Source organism: Hakea prostrata, chromosome 1 (genome assembly GCF_041222555.1).
Source record: "Hakea prostrata isolate BN-2017 chromosome 1, UWA_Hpros_2, whole genome shotgun sequence".
NCBI lineage: Eukaryota > Viridiplantae > Streptophyta > Magnoliopsida > Proteales > Proteaceae > Hakea > Hakea prostrata.
In genome coordinates, this window is record NC_142600.1 from 78,558,312 (window position 1) to 78,569,701 (window position 11,390).

At 38.6% G+C, this 11,390-nt stretch overlaps 1 protein-coding gene across 4 annotated transcripts in view; it reads right to left on the reverse strand.

Annotated features, from left to right (window-relative positions):
• Positions 1-10,815, reverse strand: part of LOC149030283 (phosphatidylinositol-glycan biosynthesis class X-like protein) — a 34,985-nt gene extending 24,170 nt beyond the window's left edge. For 2 of the 4 annotated variants that reach the window (XM_089142553.1, XM_089142550.1), the window contains exon 1: positions 10,710-10,815. In XM_089142553.1, the coding sequence (XP_088998679.1) occupies positions 10,710-10,718 (9 nt within the window). In that variant the 5' untranslated portion in view covers positions 10,719-10,815. Of the gene's footprint in view, positions 1-8,666; positions 10,686-10,709 lie in introns of those variants that run through there. The other 2 variants (XM_089142552.1, XM_089142551.1) reach the window with 2 other exon arrangements.
• Between the last annotated feature and the right edge of the window lie 575 nt (positions 10,816-11,390).

Here is an 11,390-nt window from a genome sequence, read left to right on the forward strand (position 1 = left end):
CTTTGTGAGCTATCTCATGACATTGCGGATGGGTCATCCACATGGCTTCGAAGTGGAAAGGTTTGGGCCTCTACATCTCCCACCATTTGTATCCACCAAAATTGGGTTGTGGTCGGATCCCACTACAGGCTGGACAAAATTAATAGCATTTTCAAATCTACATCTTCATTGTGCATTGGCCAGAGCTCAGTCAAGGCAGACTCTAATGTTTGCATGGCCTTTCCTCCTATTGTTCCAAGTAAACAAAGGACCCTGAGCCCCTAAGTCCATGTAACTGCAGCTATCAAGCATGTCTCTAAATTGTTGGGCATCATAAGATCCTCTATTTGAGCCACCAGCCTTCTCAAACCACCCGAGATGTGAGTTGAAATCCCCCATATAGAGCCATGGTGCATCTATGTTTCTTCCAATCTCAGTGAGTTTTTTTCATCTCTTCCTCTTTCTGACTTGACAGGGTCTCCATATACAAATGTCACCCAAAAGGGTTCTTCCTTTCCACTTTTAACTTTGCAGTCGATTACTCTTTTGTCACTGAGTTCAACATGTACACTAACATTATCACTCCAGCACATCATTAAGCCACCAGCTTTGCCTACAGGAGGAATACTGAGGAAAGAATTGATTTTTATCCTTCTGCAAAGCTTAGCAAGTTTTTTATCTGTACACTGGGTCTCCATCAGAAAAAGCAGGTCAGGCCTTACATTCTTGGAAATATTCTTAAGCTCTTGAATTGTCGAGGGATTTCCCAAACCTTGACAGTTCCAGCTGAGAGCTCTCATTGTCTCCCGTGGTGCTAGCTTCATACAACAACCACGGGTGAATTTCTTCCTATCATTTCTTCCTCTTGTGTATCTGTTCCCATAATGACATCATGTTCTTCTTCTTGGTCAACCCTCCTGTACCTCTTTGGTTTTTGCTTGAGACTTGGGCTCTCCTCATACACATCCGAATCCCTGATGATAGAAGCATTATAAGTGGTGGTGGGGTTGGCAGATGGGCTAGGTGGGTAATAAGCTTGGGTTACCTCAATTGATATAATATAAGGGTGAGTAGGTTCTGCACTTGAAGGGTTATGGGTTAGAGATTTTTGGGTCATGTTGGACATTTGTGGGCTTTGCTGTGGACTCACGTGGGTTGGTTCAAATGGGCTTGATGGGCCTTGGTCTTTTTGCAAATTGATAGGTTCGGTCAGGCTTTGAGTTAACGGGTGATTTTGGTTTGAGGTGAGAGGGGCTATGATAGTATTGATCTGACAAGAGGCTAGTTGGGGTAGGATGTTCATTACAAAGTGGGTTAAATCTGGCCGTTGGGTAAGTTGCTCTTGGAGGTGGGCCCAAGAGATGTGTTGGGAATTATGCAGATGACCGGCAAAAGGTATGTTTCCCATTTGGTGCAATGGAAAAGCAGAATTTTGAACTTCTGCAAATGATTGGTTAAGAGCTTGGGGGGGTGAGCAGGTGAGTGGCTAGGTTGGTGTTGACATGGGGAGGAGGAGTTCGGCTGTTGGTCTGGGATTGGGTAGATTGAATTTGGTGGTTAATGTTGCTCAGGTTTCGTTCAGTGTGCACCTGATATGTCTCTTCATTGCTGCCAGGTTCTGAGCTGGAAGTTCCTGTGTATGTCAGACGAGAACCAGGTTGCCATTTGTCTCTTTCCCCGCCGGTAGCTGTGTCTCCTTGCTCTCCGTCCACCTTGCTGCTCAGACAGTGAGGAGCCATTTCAATCAGTCTATCTGAAGGGGTAAGACCTCTAATGTACACCCCAAACTTGCTTTTTGGAAGATCTCTACATTGAAACCCGATTCTACATCCATGAGTTTCTCTATGCCTCTACTCCTCCATAAAACGCACCTCACATCTGCTCTCCTCATGTCCGATAGTTCCACAATAATAGCACATAAAAGGTAGTCTTTCATACTTTAGATCAGCATGGAGGAGGGTTCCGTTCTTTCTTTTGACTGTAAGGTGGGCTGGCAATGGTTGGTTAACCTTCAGAGCAACCCGAACTCTCGTATATCTGACTCTCTCTCCCATCTGCATACCATTAATAATCATCGCTATTGACATTCTTTCGAGCATCTCCCCCAGTTGGATGGCAAGTTAAAGGACCTGGATTTGAGGCAGAAGATTATGAATTTGCACCCATAGCTCAACAGTATCGAACTCCCATCTCTCCTCTTCATTCCATCTTTCCAATATGACGAGGTTATTTGCCACTGCCCAGGGGCCTTCATTCAGCAAATCTTGTTCGTGCTGAAACTGGAAAGTGGACATTTGTTCATTGTATTGCGTCACCGTAACTCCACCTCTGGTGCTCCAAGCTTCAATCAAGCCTTCAGTAACAGCTTGCATTCGAAATCTCTTTCCTTCCATGATGAAGCCAACAAGCATAAAATTATCTTTCTGATCAAGATATTCATCGAACTCCTCATCAAGCTCGAACTCACCTTGGGAAGTTGTCATTCTTGGTTCAAGGGGTTTTTGAACTCCTTGTATGTCTTTCGGCTGGATGGACTCTCTGGTAGAGTTTAGGAACGGGGCTTGGAGAATTTGTTTCTGTGGAGATAGTTCCCTGAATATGGTTCGACGAGGGTAGAAAAGATGGTGTTTAGGTTTCAAGTTTTTATGTTCAGGCATTAATGGTTGGTAGGCGGTTCTTTGAAATTGGTTAAGAAACAATGGGGTTGGTAAAGAGCATTAAAATCACACCGTACAAGTGGAGCTACAGCATGCCATTAAGACTGGAAACAGCACGCCATGAAGACGGAGAAGACGAAAGGGTTCGTGACTAGGTATGAGCAAAGTTGTCTCAAAGGCGATTAGTATTCAATTCTTTATAAATTCTTCCTTTCATATTTATTTTATCTCCTAATTCTTCATGTATAAATAGAGGTTTCCTAAGGCCTCTTCTATAGGTGAATGAAGAGAATAGTAGATTTTCTTTCTATCAAGTCTTTTGAGAAAATTCTCTTCATGTCAACACAATTGGTTCATTCTTGTGGTTTTGTTCTTTGTTGAGTTTGGAAAAATAATACTATTGTAATTAGTATTTTATAATAGGTTGAGCACAACCTTATAGCACTTGAAGGGGTATAATAGTGGAGTGCATGATTATTAGGGGAGCCCGGGGCTGTTTTATCTTGGATGTTGATTAGCGCTTTTCCAGTTACATCATGGGGGGCATCACTACAACAAGTAGGGGCTTTTGCCATGGTAAATTATCTTGGCAAAAGCCCTAAAACTATAGCAAATACTTTGACCCGATGGTAGCATTCCGTCGGTTAGAAAGGCTTTGTAAATCTTTGCGATGGAGAAGGGCGACCGTGGGTTCTATTTTATTTTCCCAAGTAATTAGTTACCGTTGCAAATATTGAGTATATGCCATGGAACTATCGTAGTAAATAATTAACTAATGCTACGGTTTTTAGTTCCTCCTCCCCTCTACTGAATTAAGCACAATGTTTGCACTATATCGCACAACAATCAACTAGCCTAAAAGCCTAAGATACTGATGGTTTTACCTTCAACTTACTGTGCTAGATTTGAGGAATTCAAGCTGATGTTGTAGCATGGACGACACCCAGTTTTCAAGTTTAAGTAAAATCCAACATCAGTTGCTAGAAAGCCCAAGGGACAGACCTACACAAGTCAGTGTTTCTAAGTGTAAATACTGACTAAGAATTGAATTAGTCCAAAACGTATCAAAGTTGAATATTCACCTAAACTATAAGAATGATTGGAAGCAATGGGACAAAAGGAAAAGAGAAACCTTACAATCTGTTCAAACAACTGCAATTGATCACATTAATGGGGTTTCACAAAGCAGAGCCATTGGTGCTATTTCCCAACACAGCAACAATGCTGCCAATGCACCACAATTTCAGTTACAACTAATAACATAAATAGTTATCTAAAGAATCGGAACCAATACAAAGAAAGAATTCAGGGAGGATGAGAGGTGGCAACAGGCATCTGACATTTAGTAAGCTTTAGAATCAATTTCAGTTCCAAAACCCTAAATATGGAACCAGAAACTCAACTTTGTTTATCAAGATTGTTCAATTCAATGTTCTAAACCCTTCAAAAACAGGCACCCTTGGTTTGCAGCATGAGGATGACATCAGTTCCTAAACCCTAAATATGGAACCGAAATTCAACTTTGTTCGCCCATATTGTTCGGTTCAGATGTTCAGTTCCCAAACCTGCCAAATAGGCATTCTTGGCAAAATCAGGACATGAACCTCAAGATTACAAATATGGAGGACAACTGAGTGTTGCAAAATCAGAGTAGCAGAAAAAGTTTGCAGTTCTAAGGGCCACAAAAACAGAGAAAGCGACAGAGAAGAGTTGTTAATTCAACAACGACGGACTCGAGTTGACGGGGCTGGGGGGGGTTGGATTACTTTGTTATGCTCCAATCTTCATGAGATATTGTTGCATTTCCCAATTTTGTGCCCTGAAATTGCTCTGATAAATGAACCTTTGATGTAAACCAAGTTTTAGGGTTAGGGTTTTTGAAGATTTTTCCTAAAACTAAGGGCCGCCCAGAATCTTCCAGCAGAGAATTCTTATTCAGATCTGAATTTTAACAAGAAGAATTTGAAAACTAGGGTTTTGTGGTGTTGGCTAGATGGGAAAATGGACCGTGATTGTTGTTTTGTACTTGCATATCTATTTTTTATGAGTTTAGAGTGGGGTGAGGGTTTAGGTTGAGCTAGGCTTTAGGTTTACAGGTTGAAGATGAAACGCAGAAATTTTTTATGAAGAAGAAGTGCAGAAATTTCGAAGCCTTAGGTTTTTGGGGTTTTAAGTGGAATTAAGCATGGGCATAGGATGAGGGACAAGAGGCAATCCAATTAGATGGAAAAGGGAGGTAAAGGGGGTGGGGGATTATAAACTTAACAGGGGAGGGAAATTCCTGCTGCCAGAAGGGAGAAGAAACAGATAGAGAGGGAATGCAGCGGCCATGGGGAGTAGGGAAGCAGGTTTAGGCTGCTGTCGGGGGTGGGGAAGAAGCTGGGAGGGGGTGTGATTGGGTGGGGTGGGTTTCCAGGGTTTGCACAAGAGGGGAGAGGGGAGGGAATGGGTTGCAATCGCCTTAGGAGGAAGGGGAAGGGGCTGGGGTGCTATTACTTGTTTACCGCTGGAACTCTTGAAGAAGATGGCTTGAATGCTTGTAGATGCTGGAAATATTGATAGAGGTGCCGATCCTTATCAAAACTCTTAATTACTCAACCATGGCCCCTCAACAAGGAACCATGATCCTTAACTCAAACTCAATTCTATTCAATAATCAGTCTAAAGAATTACAATGAGCAATGAGGCTTATTTATAGCCTACACATCAAAAGAAGAACTTGACTCAAACTCAACTTGACTAGGGTTTCCTTTATAAGTTAGGAGACCCTTGTACAACTAATTAACAAATAACAACCACCTAAATTAAAGGAATTCTTCTTGAAATAAAAGACTAACTTACTATAAGAGACCTATTTAAAGAAAGACTCCTAAGTAAATCACAACCACTAATAAAGACAAACTGCAATCGAAAACAAACTCCTAAAAGATAGGAATTCTTCTTGTGAAAAAAAGTCTTATCTACAACTTAGCTAATGAAACCAACTCAATCACAACTCAAATAAGAAATTTAAAATAGATTGGGACTCTACTAAAAATTCTGGAACTAGATTCGAGCAGTGAAGTAGACCTAAATGCCCAAAATACCTTTGTACTAGGGTTTGGCTAGTTTGCTTGGGTGGGCCTCGGGCCCACTTTAGGGTTAGACCTAGGGGGATCAATTTGTGTTCACATCAGCATGTCTTATTAAACCTATTCTTCAACCAAAAATTATTTCGTTTCGCTATTTGAAGATTGGAAGAACGAAGCATTTTATCAAACGCTTTCTGACTTTCTGTTCCCGTAAAATAGATTTATAGAGAAATGATTCCGCGGAATGTTATTAGAAATAGTTCATATCTTAGTTCGGGAATGGCAATAGAATGGGGACAGCTATGCATGGAAAATTAAATGGGTTAAACAATACAACAACAACAAGCCTTGTACCAAATAAATGGGGCCAGCTAAACAGATTATTGCTTTCGAATCAGCTCCGTTTGAGGCTATACTAGATACAAGGCCTAAGCTATGCATTCCTTTCTCACCACATCTCTAAAGGTTATCTTAGGTCTCCCATAGTGCTTATAATTCCTTCAATATGGATTATATCGCTTATCCATACAAGGCTATTTATAGGCCTCCATTGAATGTTGTCGTGCCACCTCAAACGACTTTCTCATAGCTACTACTAGATTGGCTCTAATATGATGATTCCTTATCTAATCCTTCCTAGTTTTGCCAGTCATCTATCTTTGCATCATCATTTCTATTACACTATGTTTATTTATATGATGCTTATTAACAGCCCAACACTCTACACCGGACAACAAAGTTGGTCGCACAATGATCCTACAGAATTTTCCTTTGAGCTTTAAAGAAATACGTTGAACACACAAGACCTTGGATGCACCTCTCCACTTTATCTACCCTATTTTAACTCTTTGGGAAATATCATCATTTATATCACCTTGTTTATTATGATGATTGAGCCAAAGTACTTAAAACAATCACAGTGTGGAATCTCCCTCTCATCAAATTTAACCACCTCATCATCTGCCTGATCATGACCAAAGTTACACACCAGATATTCCATCTTTGTTCTACTTAGTTAAACATTTAGATTCCAAAGTTGTTCTTCATGATTCTAACTTGATATCAGTCCCTACTTCTGTCTCATCTATCAAATCAACATCATTAGCATAATGCATACACCAAGGAACCTCATCTTGAATATCTTTGGTTAATTCATCCATTATAAGTATAAATAAAATATAGGCTGAAAATTGATCCTTAATGTAGCCTAATTGTAATTGGGAACTCACCCACCTTGTCCTCCCACAGTTCTTACACTTGTCACTGAACCATCATACATATCATCAACTATATCCACAAATTTACTTGAAACATTTCCAAACAATAATACGACATGCGGTGAATAAAATGTGTATGGCAATGATATACTACATGTTTCATATGACTACTCTCAAGGTTCGAAATGTCGCCGACATTTCAGGTGTTGATGACTGTCGACACCACCGACACCGTGAAATTTCGACGACATTTGGATGGTGTCAATGAAAAATCGACCCCCAGTTCAGGGAGTATTTAAGGTCATTTTGGCCTCATTTTGTTGTGCAGCCTAATTTTAGGGCAATAAACACACTAGGAGCGTTATTTTGGCCTAAAACATTACCTAAACTAAAGGTCCAGATCGGCACATGCTCGGCTGTATGCGGGCAAAATTGAAAGTCTAGAAAACTCATATAAACCAGTGCAAACATGCAAAGAAAACACAAGTACACAACTAGTGAAGAGAAGTACTCAAGTCTACAATTCATTATACAATTATGTGGAGTATGGCTCATGCTTCACATTTTGTTTCCCACGAACATAGGGCCAGGCGGGGGTGTGGGGGCAGCGCCCCCAGAGCCTATAAAGGTCTTAAGTCACTTTGGACCTCGGAGTTTCTTTGCAGTTTGCGCAAAATAGGGTTAAAATGGAAAAAATTGAATGAAAAATCCCTCAAAAATCCAACTAAATTCAGCTAAATCGACCGTTTACTATATGTCGCCAATTTTTCGGCGATATATCGCTAACATATTGTACCACTGGGCTATAAGAATTGGGCATATATTCATAATGTTAGATGTTCACCACCTTATAAACAAACTAATAGCATATAAACAATGACTTTACCAAAAAGAAACCAGACAACTAAAATAAACACACTATAATGTCCTCCATTACATCTCATAACATTATCTCTTAACATATCAAAATATCAATTAGAGTATCTCATCAAGCACAATGTTTCTTAAAAGAAAACACCTCAAAAGCATACCTTAATCTCCAGTGTGACAATCCAAGAAAATTGCTAGTTTCTTAATACAAATGATTACATGCACTGTTAATAAATTAAATGACAAGATGGGCTGATATGATCATATGGTTTGATATAGACTCAACCGAACTAAATGTGCTTATTGTCGTCCTTCAAAGTCTAAAGTTGATCTCAGCTTTCTTTGCCATAATCTGAATTCAGTAAACTCTTGAGAAACAGTAACAAACTTAGTTTTGGGGTTCTGAGAAAATCTAACTTCAGAAAAACGTTGGACTTAGAGAACCATAAATTGAATTCAGAAAATTTAGCATATATTACTTCTCTTCTTGAATTCTCTTTTTTTTAAAGTCCAATATGAAGGATCTCATGAGGAGTATCAAAATAAGCAGCACCTACATGTAGCAGGTCAGCAAACCAATTTCTCATATAAAGCTCAAATTTAAATTTCTAGTTCCCACGTTAATCATCCGAAGTTCCTAGTAATCTATCTTTTGGCTCCAGATATTTATTGTCGGGTTTCTCAGGATTCAAAAATATCATTTCTAGTCCATTTTCCTATAGCTTCTATTTCTTCCTCGTATTATTTTGAAGTGGCAATTACACAGAGCAACCTAAGGAAAAGAATAGGGTTTGTTTTCCAAATCGTGAACTCAGGAAATCAGATATTAGAAAGAAAGGTAAATGATATCATAAAGCTGAGAAACGACTTACAATTGAGACGGAGAAGAATGACTCGCTTGCTAAACAGAGCCGAAGAAGAGAGCTCGAATGGAGAGTTTCTGCCACTGCAACCATTAGGTGGACGGAGACGAAGAAGCAGAGGATAGAGACTGTCCGCCATTGCAATTAACAGGGAAAGATAGGAAGCAGGCAGCAGGTATTAAGACTTGTAACAAATCTCACCAGCCATGGGAACAAAGACAAGGAAGATGAATAGGACAATAACTAGTTTGGGTTTGTATACCAAAATTGGTCTCCCTTACAGCAAGCTGTGAGTTTAATTTTTTAGCATTGTTTTCCACTTAATTTTTCCCCCTTTCTGTGTGAACCTTCTTCCTCTTTTTTTTACTTTTTCTTTTTTTTTTCTTTTTTTTTCTTTTCCCCTCTCCTTTGAATTAGCAGTACTAAGAAATAAATAAAATAAAATAACATTTAAAGGCTGACTAGAAGGCAGCACCACATTTTCATTAGGCTCCTATTTTACTGTATTTTATATTATTTATTTTATTATGAAAACAAAAAGTATAATATCAAAGATAAACTTGTCCAAATGCATTCATAATGATTTTTTGGGGTAAAGTTCAAAATGATATTTTGAAGAGTATATACATTCATTATGTTGGATTACAGCAAGAGTAGCCTTCCAGTTGTATGCTCAATAAACCATGAGTAGACACAAAAATAAGAAACATTCATATAACTATGGTTTATGGATTTAACTGATCTATATGGGTCCAAAAGGTTAGTTGATGTTTTATATCCTTCCAGTTAACAGATGAAAATCATGAACTATTTAAATTCACCCCATTGGATTTTGTATATGACACAAACAAAGAAATCAAACACATGAAGCCAACTCAGCAGAATCTTTCAACCTCAAAAACTGAGGAAACCAAACTATTGAAGTCAGCAGGAAAGGAAGAAAAAAAAAATTATCAGGAAATGCAAATAGAAAATGAGAGACCTAACAATCCAAGTTGACTCACTGTTGGAGCTTCATATTGTTTCCCATTTCTCTATTCTAGGTGCTTTCATCAGTAACTTCCCAATACAGTCTAACAGTTGAAACTCATAAACATCCCATCCCCTCTGCCAAACAAGTTTGGCCAAAACTCCACTTTGTTATCACTAATACTGACTATCAACTAAGGAACTAGAAGGTGGACTAAGCCTAAGCGTGAACAGGTACATAAATTACTACCAGAAAAAAAATGATGTTTCATTATAAAACCATGTTTACTTCAATTGGCTTCTGATCTTATAAGGTCTCTCTGAGGTTATGGTTCTTCACCAAACCTCTTTCATGCATTGAGGTAAATAAAAACAGAGTCAGCAAAAGCAACAAAATGGTAGGTTTAATGCTTATCCACATCATTTAATTTCAGATAAATCAGTTAATTCACACAAAACCTTAGAGAACACTAAACCCAACAAGAAAATCCTGGGATTTTATATGACAGAATGGGATACACACAAAGTTCAGTGAAGTCATCGAGGATGGCTTCGGTTTGAAACTTGGCTTCCCATAAGTGGAATGGATTGCTGCTAACAAAAATTTAACGTTGTTAAATCCTATTTTGTTTTATGTTTCCGCCAAAGGATACAGAATTTAACAATCTGAAGATAGTGGTTGCAGCAAATACTAGCCAGTGATAAACAGTATTTTCTTGATCAAGAAGCTATTTTTAACCTTACAGAAACATTCAGTCAGCACAAATCAGAAAACAAGAGATGTCTTTGACTACAGCAGTAAGTAGGAATCGATGAAAAGAGAGACAGCAGCAAAAACTGTACACGAAGCAACAGCAAAGGACCCAATTCTGTAGCCTTTGACAGAAAAATAAAACAAAATGAGTATCTAACAAAATTACATTTTTTTTTAGCAGCAAGCCATTAGATGGGAAGCCAAATTTCAAAACCGAAGCCATCCTCGATGACAGCAGAACTCGGGATTTCAACTTGAAAACCAGGGGAAATTTTTAATTCGTAAAATTGATAGTAAACGAATCAATAATAAGAACAATTCTAACGCACCCAGTGCATCCACCTGCTGTTTCTTGCCAGAACCCTTCGGCCTCCCTCTATTCCGCTTATAAAGTGGCTCAGAGAGATGTCGAGAGAGAGAAAAGGCTGAGAGTATGTTCGGACGCAATGGTTGAGAGCCTGATTCAGATAGAGAGAGAAAGAACCTAAGCGTGATCGACCGAAGGAAGGAGAAGCTGAAAGTGATCCCAAGCGAGGAAGAAGGAGAAGTCGAGAGACGAGAGTCGCGAGTCGAGGGCCGACAGACGGTCACGAGAGGACGATTCCTGGGTTTTTTTTACATTTTGGTTGGAACTTGGAACTGTGAAATTGTGAAAATTATTTATTTTTCTCAAATTATCTTTCCTCTATTTTTCTCTTTTTTTTCTTTTAGAATTCTTCTATACTTATTGAGTTTATAATTACTCTTTTACTCTTCTCTCAAAATTTTTACCACTTATTCCCTAAAAAATGAATTCTTATCGCTTCTTCTCCTTTAATATTTTAAAATAGTAAAATTATTCCCCATTTTTATGTCGATTAACTAGAGCATTTTCTTTCTTTTTCTTCAATCAAATTTTTTTTTGGGGCATATTTGGTTATATGAATTCAGAGATTTCAAATCTTTAATATCATGAATACGAGATTTATACATGTTTGGTTATGAAAATCCTTGAATTCATGAAATCTAGA